The 18437-nt window shown below is 40.9% G+C and overlaps 1 protein-coding gene across 6 annotated transcripts in view; it reads right to left on the bottom strand.

Moving 5' to 3' along the window:
- The window catches only part of PRDM2 (PR/SET domain 2), a 122670-nt gene that overhangs the window by 24446 nt on the left and 79787 nt on the right, over window positions 1-18437 (bottom strand). For 3 of the 6 annotated variants that reach the window (XM_074975544.1, XM_074975547.1, XM_074975548.1), the window contains 3 exons: window positions 9152-9256; window positions 4055-8498; window positions 319-1878 (listed from right to left, as the gene is read on the bottom strand). In XM_074975544.1, coding sequence (XP_074831645.1) covers window positions 1866-1878; window positions 4055-8498; window positions 9152-9256 — 4562 coding nt within the window. In that variant the 3' untranslated portion in view covers window positions 319-1865. Of the gene's footprint in view, window positions 1-318; window positions 1879-4054; window positions 8499-9151; window positions 9257-15094; window positions 15154-18437 lie in introns of those variants that run through there. The other 3 variants (XM_074975549.1, XM_074975546.1, XM_074975545.1) reach the window with 3 other exon arrangements.

Genomic DNA, 18437 nt, shown 5'->3' with positions numbered 1-18437 from the left:
GAACGATGATAAATTAAACTTGTTAAATGTCAGGCTAGCATGGGTAGGTCTCAAATTACGCTACTTCAAGATATTTAGCTTGGTTATGAGACATGCTATCCTTTTTGTTTGCAGTGGCATTATTTCAAATGCGTTATTTTTACCCAAAGCAACAAAAGAAACCCCAGATGGATTTATCATTTGCTATGTCTCAGTGTTATTAGCTAAAGGATGCAAGCTTACTTAATTCCTTCTACATGTTTTTGACATTTAGATATAAAAAGCAGGTTCTTCACAAGTTTTTAAAAAGTTTACTTTATTGGTTACAATTATATAAAATGTACCACCGTAGTCCTATCTAGCTGGTCATTAAGTGCTTGCAACAGCCAAAAGATCTTATACATCTGAGAGATTCACCAGGTTTAGTTCATGCTGAAGGAAAAACAAAAAAGCCACTCCTTGTTTGCTTGCCTGCACGTCAAATATCTCCAACAAAGCTGTAATGTTTAAAAGCAAGGACAACCCCATTTGTATGTCAAATTGTAATTTTTAATGTTTTCATTAGAATAAAGTCTTTATATCACTCTCCAACAAAAGAAAATATAACTAACAGCAAACTTTAATACAGGCACACTCTCCAGATTAACAACCCAAAACAAAAACAAAAAAGAATTAATGTAAAATGTAAATCACATATAATACAATTGAAGTGTCCAGAACATTTTAAATAATTTTAAATATTTTATTTTTTAAACTTGCTACAAATGCTTTGTACAATATTTCAACATAAAGTCCCCATAACAGAAATGTAACAAAATGGGAATGATAGTGAAAGTGAAAGTGGCACAAATTCACCAAACAAGTATTAAACTACAAATTTTAAGAGGTAGATTACTTGTTAAGTCAAGGGAGAGGGGATAATATCTGGGGTAGGGTGCATAATGAAACTAGCTGCTTTCCATCAACTGAGTCATTAATCCGGCACGGTGTATAATGCATGAGAAATGGTATTTTCAAGAAAAGCTCTTGATGAGCAGCAGGCCAATTTGTTGCTTTTAAGTTATTAAAAAATGAGGTTTCAGATCTTTTACAGTAATTTTATTATACATTTATATTTCAAAATATACACCTACACAGCCTTGGTTTTGGCCTAGTTATTAATAAAATAGTACATAATATTCAATTTTACGGAATTCAAAAATGGGTGCCAGTATTTCAGTTCTATCGGAAGAAAGTTTTATTTGTGTGTATAAATAGGAGATAGGGGAATTCATAAAATATCCAAATCTGTTTTTCCCCACATCTATTCTGGGCATCTAAAAGACTTACTTTAAAAAAAAAAGTGGGGTAGAAGGAGAAAAAAAATTGTCACACTATGTTCCTCTCTACTAGTTAAAAGAAAAGCTTCAGGGTACTCAATACATGACAAAAATACTTTGAGTGCAGCAACATTTGCTGTCCCTGACTCTACAGTGAGCTATTGATAAAAATCGGCTTTGAAAAGTTTCAGGTGAAATGTCTTTTTGCATGCCATTCATCAAGCTATGGGCAAACCCAAAAATCAGAGCTATCTGTTCAATTGCAGCTGATTCTGTTCACTTTAGCCCATACTGCTTGTCTTATTTACTTATTTATTAATAGTACCCTTCTCTTTGTATCAAAACATTCTGTGCCCCAGTGTGTGTACCAGGCACAAACGAAGACATAGGCCTGACATTAAATATTAGAGCAAGAAGCCTGCAGGCAATCAGCTGCATTTTATGATTGAGAGTCAGTTTCAGCTGGTTTCGCAAGCTTGGTGGATTTCGCATCCATTGCCGTAGTGCTTATCCTAAGTTGAGCATGCAACAGCTCTACCTGGTCATTTAGGGGTTTTTGTTTTGTTTTTACAGGAGGTTCCTAGAAAATAAGAAACAAAAAATGAAGATAAATGCCAAAATAATAGTATAAACTGTTAATGAACTGAATATGCTTCCAAAGAAAACAAACCAAAGTGTGAGAAATAGACCTGAAGACAAACAATTGCTTAGTGAAGCAGATGATTTTGAAACATACTGAAGATTTCTTGGGAAAAATAGAAATGTTTGTGTGTGGAACAGAATAAAACTTTGTCTACTGATGCCTGGTATGTAGGGCACCAGTTAATGTACTAGGGCAAGAAACCCTTGACATAAAGATCAACAATAAACAGGCAAATAAAATCCAGATTTATGGAGTTAAATGGAGTATTTCTGAAACAAAACAGCAGCACACTTCCTTTTTAGCTGAACTATTCTTAAGGCCAGCCAACAATGTAAGCTGCAATGGGAAATGAACAGTATTTGAGACAGAAGGTCAAAGCTGTCTCTACATAAATCTTTATTTGCTCCATGAACGCTTTGAAAGCTTCCTCGTGTGCAATACTTCACAAAGGATCCCTTTATTTTTGGTCCAATGTCAACTAAAAAATAGCTAATCTGGATGCAAAGATATATATATCTTGCTCCAAATTCTATCCTCGGTTACCAAGAGCAGTTTTACAGACAGCTCTTCACAAAAACAACTAATATGAAGACATTGATGTAGTGAGATAATTAGGGCTAGCTGGTTTCTCTTGCTCTTTGAAGACACTTCTTCCCTAGTACTGGGTGACAAAAACTCAAAACCTTTTTTCTGCTTCTCTTTCTTGTGTATTGATTTCACTTGTTTATAGTTCAAAGTAACTGGAGTCTATTTCCCCGTTAGCCCACTGGAATGCTAGTGCCTGTTCTGAAACCTATACCTTTCAAAGTATTTCATCCAAAGAATCATTAAAAATGAAAGCCCTGCATTGCAGACTGTATTGTTTAATGACAAGCACTGTATTGCAACCTAAAGTGGGGAAAAAGAGACAGCTCTCTCTCCCATATGAATTTTTGAACGGTTAATTTGGGCAAAAAACCCCAAGATCAGGCAGTTTTATCAGTCCCTCACATCTGATGTTTACTGTAATCAATCAAGGAGGGTGGCACTGTTAAAGAACCGAAGAAGGGTTGAGAAGGGAAACTTAGTAGTGTTCAGATTATGAAGTACACCGCCATCACGGGAGGGTTTGAACACAGCATTAAAGGACTGGAGATCTACAAAACTATGGATGTCCAAAGACACAACTGGGAACTGCTATATCTCAGAAGCACCTATGCAGAGGGCTAGACCCTTGTGCAATATGCCTAGCACCTACGTACCCCATAGGACTGGAGTCCATTAGATGACATGCTGACCATATGTTCCTAACACAGCCCATATCACAACTCCTTTGGTGTGGACAACGATGTCATAAGAATTTTCACCCAGGATTTTCCAATTAGTTTGCTGTCAAAAAATGCTGGGTGAAATAGGGAAACCTGATTCAGTCATTCTCCCCAAACATATTCTCAGAGGTTCTTCCCTGGGTTCTGCGAAGGATAAGGGAGACAATACTTCTGCTAAGACTCAACCTGCTGAGAAATTTTGGTCCCAACAAGATTCTCTAGTAGTTAAAAGTGAAGGAGATCACTTTGCCCTCAATTCTATATTAAGGTAAAGAGTTAACATATTTTGACCAACATTTATATTGTTACTATGTCAGTATTTTTCATTATATTGCTTGTATTATTCTATATTTTATGAAGGCAACACTTAAACAAGAGCAGAACCAAAATATTTAGGTAAACAGGTGAGGAATTTAGTCAACATTCTCAATGCAGAGAACCATTATATATTAAATCTATTATTACAGTTTGACTGCTCATTTTATATTGCGCAAGGTCACGTTATCAAATGACATACATGTTTTGATAAAGTAAATTTACTCGAAGGCACTGAGAATGTGTTTGCCAGATTTTCCAATTCAGCTGACTCCATCTCTTTATGGATGATATTTCATGACGTGATGACTAAATGCAAAGAGAATAAAGTTTGTGTGCCATGTAGCAACGACTGAGCAACAGACCCTGCTGCATGTTTTGCAAAATTCAACCTTCCTTCTCTTAGAGTCAAGAAAAATACTAAAAAGGGAACTGGAAAGCCCGTATGCAACGTGCTGCTGGTTTAGTCAAAGTTGAAACTAAAAGCTTACCTGAAGTCTTTTAGTTCTTGTTTTGTACTGCTCTCTTCTCTCTTGTTTTCTATTGTGTCTGCATTAGCTGCCTGCTGTAAGCTCCGAGTGATAGGTCCTCCAACCCTCTCTCTAGATTTTACACTGAACCTATCTGCCTTTTTCTTGTTTGCCACAGCAGACTTACTTGGCAAAACGGCTTTATTCCTTTGTATTCGGACATGCAGCTTCCGGGATGCTTTGCTTGAGATGCCAGAATTACTCTTGGTTACCACTTTAGTTTTTTTCCCCTCAACGCGAGTCATTTTGGCCACTCTTACAGGGCTGGAGTTCCTTAACACTGAAGAAGGATTTGGCTTTTTGGATCTAATAGGAGGTACAAATTTTACATTTTGCTTTGATTTGAAGGATGCAGTAGGCAGCTGAATGTGCACAGGTCCTGAGGTTCGTGCTCTCGTCTTGCCCAAGTGAGCCTGTGTGCTTTGCATTTTGATCTCTGCATCAGCTGTTCGTCTGCGCTGATTGTTGCCTTTATCGCCACTTGCAGGTGATGACAAGCTCCCACTTTTTTTGGATGAATTTCTCTTAGAAGGGGAGATGGGCTTTTTGGGACAGCTGTAAGATGCATGTTTGTTCAAACTTCCAATGTAAGTGAATTCTCTATTACAATAGGGGCAGATGTGAGAGTCTGACTCAGACACGCTATTTTTCAAGTCTGCCTTCTGCTGTGCAGATTTCTTTTTTTGCAAGATGGCTTTCTGGACAAGCTGATTTTTCTTCTTCAACACATTTAGTTTTAGTTTATTAGAAGACATTTTGCTAATCTCAACATTGAAATTGAGTCTTTTAGGCTGTCCCATTCGTCGAAAGGCATTTTTTCCAGTCCCAGCTATAATGACCACACCATTTTTAGGCTGCACAGTCTGTTTCAGCGGTACTGGGTTTTTTTTGGGCGTGTATCTCTTTTTGTCACTGGCCGAGGCACATGCCAAAATGTGTTTATGTAATTCAGGCATGTTATCAACACTTTTCCCACATTTTGTACAACGTATGGCAGTAGTAAATGTCTGTGGAATATTATGGGTGGTGAAATTTGTAGCAGTAACTCCGATGCCCACAGGATTTCGGTGATGATACTGAAATGGAGGTGGTTTAAAGCTTGGATAGTGTTGATTGAGGCCCAAACGAACATCTGGATCTTTTGACTTTACTCCAGAAGCCATTATTTTTATAGTAGTATAAAGCTCTTCTGAGGAGTCATTTAGATCGTCATCTTCCTCTTCTTTTGAGGCTTCTAAGCAATCTTCTGGTAGGCTTTGCATATGTTCTATATTTGCCTTACTGGGATCTGTAAAATTCTGGGGTCTTAGAGTCCCACTTTCAAACTCATGATGTGTGCATTCTTTGTCTGGATGGAGATCTCGCTGATGTTGTTGCAAATTGCATAAAAAGGCAAATTCCTTTTTACAGACTGAGCATACAAAGATATTTCCTACTCCATGAAGCAAAAAGCGATGTTCGGACAGATCAGTTCTCTCTCTAAATAGCTGTACACAGAATTCACATTTGAAGGGCCATTCTTCAGCATGAACAGATAAATGCTTAGTTAGGTCTTTAATAGAAAGAAAAGGGGATTCACAGACATTGCACACAAAGCTTTTGTTGAACGTTTCCTGAACTACATCTGCTTCACTTGAAGTCTCTGGATCTTCTTGTGGATTCAAGTGCTCACTTTCCATTTCCTCTTGTTTAAAAGCTATTATGGGGAGAGCACTTTCCATATTATCAGCAGGGGAAACAACAGAAGAAACTACTGAGAGAGGAGGGGGAGAAGGGGATGATGATGATGATGATGAGGATGAGGAGGAGGAGGAAGAGGAAGAGGAGGAGGAGGAAGAGGAGGAAAAAGAAGAGGAAGATGAGGATGATGATGAAGAGGACGACAGGTCTGGAGGACCAGGTGAAGCAGTAGTAAAAAGTTCAACTGAAGGTACAGGAGATGGAGATGGAGATACTGTAGGTGAAAGGACTGGAAGTGGGGACTGTGTTGCAGTGTTACAGAGTGGTGATGGGCATGAAGGAGTGGGAGTGACACTGGTGGAGGCATCTGTGGGTAAAGGAATAGTAGGAAGAAGTGGAGGGGGAGGTGTAGCAAGTGTTAACAAAGGAGGACAGGCTGGTGGAGAGGAAGGTTTTGTTGGAGTTAGAAGAGGGGGCAGATGACATGAGGAAATAGATGCTTGAGGTAAAGGGGAAGCAGAGGAACTAAGAGCAGGGGACTCAAGAGAAGGTGCAGACAGACCAGGATCAACACCAGGTTCTGGCTGCGGTACATCTGATGTACGTGGACTTGGGCTTCTACTCAAATCTGGTGTGCTTTCTGCAGCTACATCTGTTCCATTATATTCATTCAGCAGAACCTTTTGTAACATGCACGTGGTTGGTTTTTTCTTTTTAAGTCCACTACATGTTGGCTGAAATGTGTTATTTTCTTTGTATTCTTTAACCTCAGTATCGCTATATGGCTTCTTATGCACACTTAGATCTAACACTGATTCCCAAGGAACCTGAGTCTTGCTTTTGACATCAGACCTTTGTTTTACACCACTAGATAAATCCAATGGCTGCTGGTTGCATACATTACCAAAAGTTGGAGTTGCTGTCCATTCCTTAGATATTTTATAGTCTTCAAAGCACAGAGGACTCATAGTTTCTCTTTCCTCCCTTCCACATAAGCTCCATGCTGGTGAGTTGCTGTGGCTTTCTAATTTTGGCATCTTTGAACCTAGAATGGTATCATTCCACATAGTTTTTCTGTCACCTTGTTTGATGAAATCTCGAAGTGCTGGACTGTGCTGTGGAGAACTGGGAGGAGAGCTGGTTCTCCTTTTAAATCTACTAGATACTGAAGGCAAAATGGGTGACGATGTAGCAGAAGGACCTAATTTGGGAATTTCAATTGCTGTTGCTGATGGAGTTCTCTTAGTACTGTCTTGCGTCTGGAGAAGTTGTTTTAACTTGGATGATAAATAAACACTTTTTTCTTTATGGAAAGGTAAGTTCTCAGCTGTTGAAATACTAAGAGGAAGATTTAATGAACATGAAGGAGTTATAGGTTCCGGATCTATTTCAGTTTTTATTTTAGGTAAAAGAGGAGGGCTGGCAGTTCTCCTCTTTTTGGATTCATTGTTTCCACTGCTAGAAGGCTCCTTAGGAAGATTAGACATGTGTGTTTGTGCAGTCTTTAAATTTTGAGAAATTTCCACTGTAACTGGAGTAAGTAAACAATTTAGTCCATACAGGCCTGCAGAATTGGATTCCATCTCAATCACATCACAATTGCTAGTGCTACTGTTGGACTGAATTTTACCATCAATATAATAATTTAAATTTTCTGAGATATTGCTAGAAATATCCATAATATATATGTCATCAGTTTCACCATCCTCTTCCAATTCTGTGCTTGCTATATACACACTCTGGGCTGGTTGGGCCTGCTCAGTTTGATGCTGAGGTTCTTCAAGAACAAATCCTTTTCTCCTGACGCCTTTGGGAATAAGATGACGCTCATGAACCCTACGTTGATGCCTTCGCATGTTCGTATGAGTTCCAAAAACCTTCTTACAGTATTTGCAAGGATGCAATTCTTTGGGTTCCTTGTTCTCCTCAGCAAGGGTAGAATTTGTCATTTCTTGGGAGACCTTCTCAGAATCCAAGGCCGTGAAGTCTTGCACAAGATTGGAGACATTTAATTCATCTTTAAGACCATCATCTGCAAATGTCTGGCCATCAGAAACATCATCTGATTGCTGAGCAGAAGTTAATGTTAAGAAAGGTTTCCTTTTTGGCCCTGCTTCATGACGCCGCTCATGCCTTCGCCGGTTAATCTGAGTGCCAAAGGCTTTCCCACAGTATCGACATTTGAAAGCGTGACTGACAGTAGATATATGAATATGCATGTGGCGTTCAAGTCCTTGCTTTGTTGTAAACTTCCTCTCACAATGCTGACAGGGATACATAAATGTTTCCTGGAGGTCACCATTGGATTCACCTTTTTCTTTTGGAATTTTTACAACCGGCGTAATATTCAGGGAGTTCTCTGGAGATTGTACTGATGTGTTTTTTTCTTCCTCCACAGATTCTAGCTTTTTTTCACACATAGCTGTAGGCTCTTTTCCAGGACTTTCTTCAGGTAAATTAACATCATCTACCTCCTCTTCATCATCATCCTCTTCCTCCTCTTCTTCTTCCTCCTCCTCCGCCACCTCCTCTTCCTCCCCCAAATCATCTGATCCACAAATTATTGCTCCTGGTTTGTCTCCAGGCATTGTTTGTGGCTCAGTGGTAAGATTGGGTATCATCAGTTTTGGAAGAACATCTTGATTTACCATCTCCTGAATCACAGCTGTTTGTTCCAGTGACAACACAGCAGAAACAGATGGCTTTTCCTCTTCCTCTTTATGGCCTAAGAAAGAAAGAGAAAAAGGAAGAGAAAGGAAATTGTCAATTTAGTACATTTTCCACAATACTGTCATCTCTTTTCTTGAGTCCTCTTATCTTCTTCATCCCCACCCCAAAGAGTGATAAAGGCAGAAGCCAATTCTTGGGAAAAAAAACCAAAACCACCATACTGTGCAGGTCACCTTTAAGATAGATTGCATCAATTGTTTTGAGTGTTAATAAAATACCATCTCTGAAAATCTTATGTTTGCATTATACACACTGTTTTATTCTGTTGCAGAGCAAGCCTATTGGCTGGTGAAAGGGATAAGGCAGCCAGTGGCTACAAATAAAATCATTATATCATGATTCTCAGATCCATGAGGTGCAACATCTTGTTGTTTCAGAAGACTTAAAATTAAAATAAGGACCTCAGATGCAAAATAATGAGCATTTTGAATTTTATGTCCAAATTTTATTCTAAAGCTAACTCTTCCACACTGAACATGATGTATTCCTCTGAATATAAAACTAGTAACTTCAAGTCATTTAACACTACAAAATACCTGGGCATGCAATATATGCGTTTTATAGCGCTCTTCTTGGAATATAACGCCATATATGTCTTCAAATTTAACAAGATAAAGAAATTCATATGAGACAACTGAATAATCTTACCTTCTTTAGAGTCCCTCATATCTGTGGAAATAAAATCCAAGTGAGTCTCTCTCTGTTTTTTATTTATTGGCCTTTTCCCTTTGTTTTTACTCTCCTTTTTCTTCCCTGAAAAATACAAACAATAACTTTTCTACTGCTGCTCAACAATTTAAAATTGTGAGTGACAAAATTAAAAACCCAGCCTTAGAAAAACTTGCACATTTTTGAATAACGACTAGATGTTCATGAAAAACAAAAACATAGCAAGATTCAAAGGTATATGAAAATGTATGAAAAAAGACTGCTGAAGGGAAAAGCACAGAACAAAGGAAGAAGAGATGGTGACTTGCAAAAGTTAACAGTTCATAAAGTTTAATTTTGATATCTGGTCTGTTACTACAACTGATAAAGCAATAAGCGTGTAACTGCTCAGAGGAAAAATAAGTGATCAGTAGAAGGTAAGATGAGTTTGTCAAACAAAAACAAGCTGAACTAGTTTTCTTTCACTTTGCACAAACAGGATAAAGGAAAATTCAGTGTACATAAAAGATAGTTTGACTAACTTATCAGAAACAGTTACTTGACATTTTCATGGGTGTATAAGACAAACGAGACTTCTAAAAAGGTGATATTATGCACTAATGGTATTTGAGCCAAGCTGAACACCAGAAACAGTAATAATATATTTTATTGGACCAACTTCTATTAATGAGACAAGCTTTCAAGCTCACATACAACTCTTCATTATCAGGTGTCTCTCTCACCAACAGACGTTAGTCCAATAAAATATATTACCTTATCTACCTTGCCTTTCTAATTTCCTTAGATCAATGTGGCTACACCACCACTGCAAACATTAATACTTAGTGTCAGTAGTGATGTTAAATGACATTCCACATGAGTTCTATAGTTCACTGTAGAACAATTTTGTAAATCTACATCTCTTTTGAGCTATGACTTGGAAAAAAAAAAAAACCCAAAGCAGGTAGTCTGCACTATCAGACTTTGGTTAGGCCTCACTTAGGAATACTGCATGAAACTTTTGGGCAGCAAGTGATACATTTGACAGAGAGTTAAGAGAACAGACCAGAAAAAAAAGGAAATACTTTAAAAAAGTAAGACCTATTGTAAAATCTTATGAACCAGACACACTTACTGCAGATGAGAAGACAGAGAATTCTCTCCCAGATAATAGCTAACATAATTCTGTGTCCAAGAAGCAAGAGCAAGAAAAAACATATAAGTCACATATAACTTTGAAACTACAGCCAATAAGCTGCTCTCCATTTGTGCATGTACTACCTACAAAGGGAGGCCTTTTGGGGAAAAGAAGGCCCAAATATGAAATTATCCCAGGACTTCAATCATTTGAGAGAGAGGCACAGAAAACTTCATTTACAAATTGAGTATGAACATCTACTCTCCAGAGTTTTTCCCTCTGCTTTCATATATGGTCTGACTGCATCCAATCCTTTGATAGTCAAAGGGTAAGGATGGGACTTTCAATGGGGTAGGTAGGTTGGAAATTTACTTACATCTTCATTCTGGGTAAATTTTCCAGCCTTGAAAAATCTCACACTTTTGACACACTGTAGCTGTGTCTACACGTGCATGCTACTTCGAAGTAGCGGCACTAACTTTGAAATAGCGCCCGTTGTGGCTACACGCGTCGGGCGCTATTTCGAAGTTAACTTCGACGTTAGGCGGCGAGACGTCGAAGTCGCTAACCTCATGAGGGGATCGGAATAGCGCCCTACTTCGACGTTCAACGTCGAAGTAGGGACCGTGTAGACGATCCGCGTCCCGCAACGTCGAAATTGTGGGGTCCTCCATGGCAGCCATCAGCTGGGGGGTTGAGAGACACTATCTCTCCAGCCCGTGCGGGGCTCTATGGTCACAGTGTGCAGCAGCCCTTAGCCCAGGGCTTCTGGCTGCTGCTGCTGCAGCGGGGGATTCATGCTGCATGCACAGGGTCTGCAACTCGTTGTCGGCTCTGTGGATCTTGTGGTGTTTAGTGCAAGTGTGTCTGGGAGGGGCCCTTTAAGGGAGCAGCTGGCTGTTGAGTCCGCCGTGTGACCCTGTCTGCAGCTGTGCCTGGCACCCTTATTTCGATGTGTGCTACTGTGGCGTGTAGACGTTCCCTCGCTGCGCCTATTTCGATGTGGTGCTGCGCCACGTCGATGTTGAACATCGACGTTGCCAGCCCTGGAGGACGTGTAGACGTTATTCATCGAAATAGCCTATTTCGATGTCGCCACATCGAAATAGGCTACTTCGATGTAGGCTTCACGTGTAGACGTAGCCTGTGTAGGCTACATATTTTCCTTGCAGCTAACGGCTTGTCTACACATGGCGTTATTCAGATATTCAAAAATGGATTAAGTGTAACAGCGACAATGAACTCTTACTCCAATGTAAGACTGACAACATATGACATTATTCAGAGCTAAATGTACACATGTTCTAAACAAGCAATCTCTTCTGAAAAATTGCACCTCTACCTTCTCAGCTGCTAGAATGGCACCTCTACAACAGGTTGAGCCTCTCTCTTCCAGTACCCTTGGGACCTGACTGGTGCCAGATGAGAGAATTTTCTGGAACTTGGGTGGTCAATATTTTCTAGCACATTTACCAACACTTCCACTGCTTACAGAGCTTTTAAAAGACATTTAAGGGTAAACCACAGCGAAATAACAGCACAGAACATTGAGAGCCAGGACTGGAGGCTGTAAACAAATTTTATGGGATCATGGGAAACTTGGCCATACCCATGATAAGAGGCTGTCCACCTAACTAAAATCATGCCTGATTACAGATGATGTTTCTGGACGAGTGAGGTCAGATCAGAAAGGTTCAATCTGTACAAGAAAAGTAATATCTCCTTTCCCAGGCCTCTCTGACTAGGTCTACAATACCAAAGTAAGTTGACCTACAGCATGCAGCTCCAGCTACATGAATGATACTGATTGCAGGGGGTCAACAGGAAAAACTCTCCTACTGACTTATCTTACTCTTCTTATCAGTGGTAGAGTACGGGGGTCACAGGAAAGCAACCTGCAATTAAGTTGGTGGGTCTTCTCTAGACCACTAAATTCAACCACTGGTGCATTGATTTTGGAGCACGGATCCCAGCCGGAGCGTAGATGTAGCCAAAGACACAAAACATCAGCTTTCCTTCTTCCAGCCAGAGATGTGAAACATTCTGGAATCTACGTCTCTCTCTTAGCAGCACACTCCCCTATCTAACAACCCCCTGGACTTGACTCGCGTGAACTGTTTTGAACTTAAATCTGAGATTATTCCTTTACTTTTACAAGTACTCGCACATCTTCAGCCAAACGGTTTTCCTTTCCATTCCTACTGAAAATTTCAAAGGACGCCAATCTTCCTATGGAAAAGTTAAAAGATTAAAGAAAGTTCAGCTCCACATTAGGAAAAACAAGAATTATTAGTTTTGATTTGGACAACGATGATGTATGAACTTTCTTTTTGTTATTCTATTTTTTTTTTTTTTTTTAAAGACAAAACTGTTTTACTTAGTTGCTCCCAATTTCTCCAAATAGTTTTCTCAGTGTCTTTCACTCTGGTCATTTTCTATTCTTTTACCCTTAACACAGAGGTGGGAAACCTACAGCTCAGATCCAGCCTCTTGCTTCCCTTGATGTGGCCCACAAAGCTCGCTTCTCCAGCAGGACGAGCTGGTGCTAGCACTTCAGCCACACAAGGGGAGTTGCAGAGGCTGGAGTGCTATCTCCCCATTTTGTGAGGTGGGGGAGAGCCTCCACACTCATGGGCCCAATCAGGACAAGTGGTGGACCTAACCCTGCCCACAGGTTCTGCCTGGTAAGGCAGGAAGTGGCTGTGGGTGCTGCAGGGAAGCACTCCATGCAGACATTACCCCCATTGCTCACACTGGCTAGAAATCACATCTAATGGGAGTAATGGGGGCAGTACAGGGTGCAGACCGGCATGAAGACACCTGTGTTCTGCTGGGAGCTGTGCAAGGTAGACACCCCAATCCCCGGCTCCCTCACCCCCCGACCCCATAACTCCACCCAACTCCCGCATGGCCCTCCCTTCTAGACACCACATCCTGACCCTGACCCTACTCCTGCACCCTCTCTTCTTGCCTAGACCCTGCACCCCCACCCGCAGCTCTGTTCCTGTACCCCCTCCCACACAGATCCCTGCATCCCCCACCCTACTCCTGCACCCTCCTTCCTATCCAGATGCCACAGTCCCACACCAGCCCACTCCTGCTCCCTACCTCCTTCCCAGACACCATAATCCCTAACCCCAACCTGCACCCCGGCAGCCCCCTCCTACACACAGAACCCCTCATTTCTGGCCCTACCTCAGAGGTCCAAAAAAAAATTTAGCCTTGGGCCCTCAGAAAAGTTCATCTGACTCTGAGTCTCAAGCTCTGAGTCCCAGTGCCTCTTAACTCCCACGTCCTCGTGGGGCTGGAGCTTGAGTAGAGTGTCTTTTACCAGCTTCTCAGTTGGGTGGCACATATTGAGGGCTTTTTTCCTCCTCCTCACTTGGGGGCAAGGTTAGTGAGGTTCTTTATTTTTCCCCTTGCTCCTCACTTGTGTGTGGGTCAGTGGTTCCTGACCCAAAAAGGTGCTCCAGCCCTGCTTTAACAGATTTTTATCAGATCAAAATATTTTTTTCTGACATCTTTGCCTCATGCAATGCTTCTTCTCAAGTGAGCAGCTCTGTACCTCATTTTATCCCCAAATGCCATAATATTTTGTTTCTAAGAGAGTTTCCTTATCATAACTACTCGGAATTGTGTTACCAGGCATCACTAACAAGAGCTGGGAAAATGCATCTGGGGACAAGTCAGAAGTATCAAGCAGACTGACCCTAACGAATCCAGAATCTCCTCTTTCACATACAGACAGAAGCACTTCACTCTTGCACAGGAACATTTTCAGGACCTAAAAACTCTTGGAACCTCACCTTCTCATCAAGCATCGTGATGACTGAGGACTAACTTGCATGCCCTACATGCTGTAGCAGAGGGTACCACAGTAGATGAACTATTTCTAGAACAAAGAGGAACAGGGCACTAGGCTCTTTTAAAGCTATAGTGCCTCTTCTAATGTGACCGCAATAAGACCTTTGGAATGGGAGCAGAAATAGCTCTTCACTTCTGATGAATGTAGAAATGAACTGGGATAATTAAGTTGCTGGACAGATGATGTAACAAACAACCACAAGAACATTGTTCTTTCATTTTTAAGTGACAAAGAGAATGAAGACTAAGTTTCATCCATTTACGCAATGCACCACCAACAAATATCACCCCCAAACTATCACAATAACCAGAGAAAACAAAAGAAGAACAGTCTTCATAAACAGAATTTATTTACTTAGGGCTAAAATTAGTCATCTAGTTGCTTGTGGGCTACTGAAAACTCCTCTCAATACCAGGATGAAAAGAAGATAGTTTCTAAGCTGCCTATTCACAGCCACCCATTTTAAACACCAAAAAAACTAGCTGATCCAATTAGAGCCTTTCCAAGTTCACGGCCTTTAAAGAAATACATGTGAAGAGAGGATTCATCTGGCACTACATGTGCTTAACTCAGAACAGCCAGAAAGCTGACTTGCAAAATATAAATATAATTTTAGATCAGTCAGATCAATTTCCAAGGAGTAACGGAAATATTTATTTAACTTTCCAACTTTTTATCCCCACATACAGCAGTTAGCGCATCTTGCCTTTTTACAGGTTCTGGTCTGTTTAAAAAAGTATTCCAGCAAGACTTCCAAAGATCTGCATGTTTTATCCAACACATTCTCAAGTAAAAGCAACATTTATGACACTGATACCAATGATTTTTGTTCCTTAATGTTCTTGTAGTTTAAGACTTCAAGACCACCCGAAGATTACGGTGGGGCGATACAGTACTGAACCTGGTGGAAGCCTGAGAATAAGTACACACGTGCACTTACCATCAGGTTCCTGAAGGGTCCTACATGGCTGCTACTGCCAGCTGGATCCTCCACTTGGTCTAAACAAGAAAGATACAGGAATGAAACACAGGGAAAGTGAAATGGAAACAATGACTAAAGAATAAATGAAAGGCAGAACTAAATATATATGTATATGCATAAAAAGAATTGAGAAAGGAGGATGCAAAAGGAAACTGAATGCAAGAAACAGATGGAGAATAGTTACACTGCCTACAGTGAAAAAAGTCCAAAGGTGAATGGCTACCATGTAATTTTCAGTGCTGCATTTGGTTAATATCAAATGTGTGTGTTTGTGCTCCTGTCCGCCATCTCACATTCTGTTGGCAATAGGGTATATGCACTAGCTGCTTCCCTATCACTGCACTAGCCACTGACCTATACACAAGAAATCCAACATTACTGACTTTGGACCAGATCCTCAGCTGATGTAAATTAATGTAGTTCCACTGATTTCAATAGACCTGTGTTTATTTACCTTAACTGCTGTCCTTAGTAATTTGCAAATCAGTCTGTGTCAGATGAACTTCAAGAATATTTATCAAAAACAGTACCCTCAATTTGTCCCTAATGTAAGTAACTGGCAATATTTTATAGCTCAGAATAAGAGAAAAGCCTCAAAATAATCCACATCATTTATGCTGATGTGGTCTTTGCTATTATCCAAGAAGCAACAGTAAATTACATCCTCTGCTGATGGTGATGGAAGATATGGAAGAAGGGATATATATGCCAGAAAGGGGCGGGGGAAGAAAAATCAAACTCCATCTTTTCTTCTAAGGATCTGCAGAAGATCAATAAACACTACCACCTTTGCCAAGGTGCTACTGCCTCAAAGGGATACCCAAGTAAATAGTAAGTTTACAATGGGATGTAGAGCACCATAATTCAGTATGTGAATTTCATAGTTCTTTCTTCTCAACAGCGCTCTGTTCATTTATAAGTGCACAACATATTTCTCTACTCCAAGTACCAGGGAAAATTTGAAACCAATAAGTCCACTTGCAATTGGCTGTGTGTGAACACACACCAACAGAAAACACTGTACACATATGTGCAGCTGCAGCACACAATAGATGGCTGCTGAAAAATCCTGTGTTCCCTGAAAAGGAAGCAGGGGAGCTACTTCACCTTAAAAGGAACCTTGAGGAGTAATGATGACTTTGCCCAAAGTACAACAGTTCACATTTCAGTTCACATACACTCTGGATTATCCTGACCACTACACACCATTCCCAATGAGCTATTTCTATTCTGGGTAACAGAGACAGACAGACTGGGCAGAAGAGGGCTTATACTCAGAATACAGATGCATGTTAAATATAATTCTGCAGTTACGTTTCTTGGCCTAGGTTCTTAAGGTACAGCTCAAACCTCTCTAATCCGGCACTCCCTTGTCCAGCAACATCCGTAATGTGGCATAATATTAGTTAGCTGGACAACCACTTATGAGTGCGACCAAGTTTCCCACGGTCTCAAAGATTATTTATAGCTGCCAGTTCTGGCTCTCAGTGTTGCATGCTGTTATTTAGCTGTAATTTATCCCTAAATGTTTTCAAAGGCTATGTCTACATTACACAGAATGTCCACATTCTCAAGGCATTCTATTGACTGTAAATTGACAGAATGTGGCACTTCTGTCGACAGCATTCTGTCACTTCCCCATGAGGCAGAATGCCTCTGTCGGCAGAAGATCGGTCTGGACATTCCGGGATGCTCTCTGTTGTCAGACAGGGCTTCCAGGACATCAGGCAGCCTCATCTGTTGTGCTTCTGGTTGGCCATTTTGTCAAGTCAGTGGCCAGGCTGCCTGGCTGCTCTGTGTAAAAAGAGTGGATTGTTCTTTTGATCCGCTTGGCAGTCTGGCCACAATCTGTTGACAGAAATTTTTGTCAGGAGAGATCTTCCAACAGAAACTTCTGTCGACAGATTGCTCTAGTGTAAATGTAGCCTAAGAACCCAGTAAGCAGTGGAAGAGTTTGTAATGTGCTAGACAATATTGACCTCCCGCGGTCTGGAAAATTCTCTTGTTCGGCACCAGTCAGGTCCCAAGGGTGCCAGATGAGAGAGGTTCAACCTGTAATTCAGAATTACATCAATTTAAACTATTGTACATTCTAGATATAAATACATGTTACTCAAAAGCGTTATGCTTCAAACTTGGTGTAACTTGGATAACCAGCTCCCCCAGCCCCTGATTTACCTCGTTCTGAATTGGTCACCCTTCCCCAGGCATACTAAAGCAGCATAAAATACAAGAGATAACATGCTACAGCAGTAAGTAGTAAACTTCTTCCACTCCTACATCTTGGAGCTACAGTGCTTATACCTTTTTAAATTGTCATGTAAGTTGTAAGAAAAAGTTGCAAAGCATAACTCTGTCTAGAATGTGTTTAACAATTCTGATAGAGTGAATGGGGTAAAAATTAAAATGATTACACACAGAAAGGTACTAGCAGCAAACTGGCTAGTACAATTCTCTGAATACGAAAGGACCTAAACAGCAGCTATGTTGCCAGATGCAGGAAGGAAACAGACTTATTTCCAATAAAGAAAGTTTGGGGGAGGGGAAGATATCAAAAGATGACAAAATAGCAGTTAGAGATTTGAACACTTTAATATCGTTTCCATCAACGCACATTCTGTTAACATTTCCCATATGAAGTGTCTTTAAGACTATCCATATCTCACAGCATAAAAAAAAAATCCTGTTTACAAAGCCTTCTATTACAAGCTATCACAACACCTGTTGGGATACTAAAGCCAAATCATAAACATCTTCTGACTGATAAACGAATACAAAGCCCGTATGTTAAAAGGGCTGCTTAAAGTTAGTTATACAGGAGATACCTGATTGATGCAAGGGTTACTTTCTCACACACGCTTGCATAACCTGAATTTTGTGTAAATTGGTGGGGGGCCTTTTTCCCACTGGAACGCACATTCTGCAGCCAGGGAAGCAGCAGAAGCACCTGCAGCTCCTTTATGAACAGTAAGTCCTGGGGTTGTGGGGGAGGGTTAAGCTTGGCATTGGGCTGGGGCCATGGGAAGGGGTTGAGCCTCGGGTGGGTTAGGGCTGCAAGAGGATGCCGGGGGAGCTGGAGTTGAGCCAGAGCTGCAGGTGGAGGAGCAGCTGAACTGGGATGGGGAGGGGGTTGAGCCAGAGCCACACGTGGGGGTGATGAGCTGGAGCCCTCCTTGGGGGTGAGCCAGGCCATGGGAGGTTTGAATGAGTTGGAGCCACATGCAGGGGAGGGGGTTGAACCAGGGCAGGGGGTTTGAATTGGGGTCACATGCGGGGGGAGGAGGTGTTTGTTGAGCTGGGG

This window comes from Carettochelys insculpta, chromosome 23 (assembly GCF_033958435.1).
Source record: "Carettochelys insculpta isolate YL-2023 chromosome 23, ASM3395843v1, whole genome shotgun sequence".
Classification (NCBI taxonomy): domain Eukaryota; kingdom Metazoa; phylum Chordata; order Testudines; family Carettochelyidae; genus Carettochelys; species Carettochelys insculpta.
This window is presented reverse-complemented; position numbering and strand designations above follow the sequence as displayed.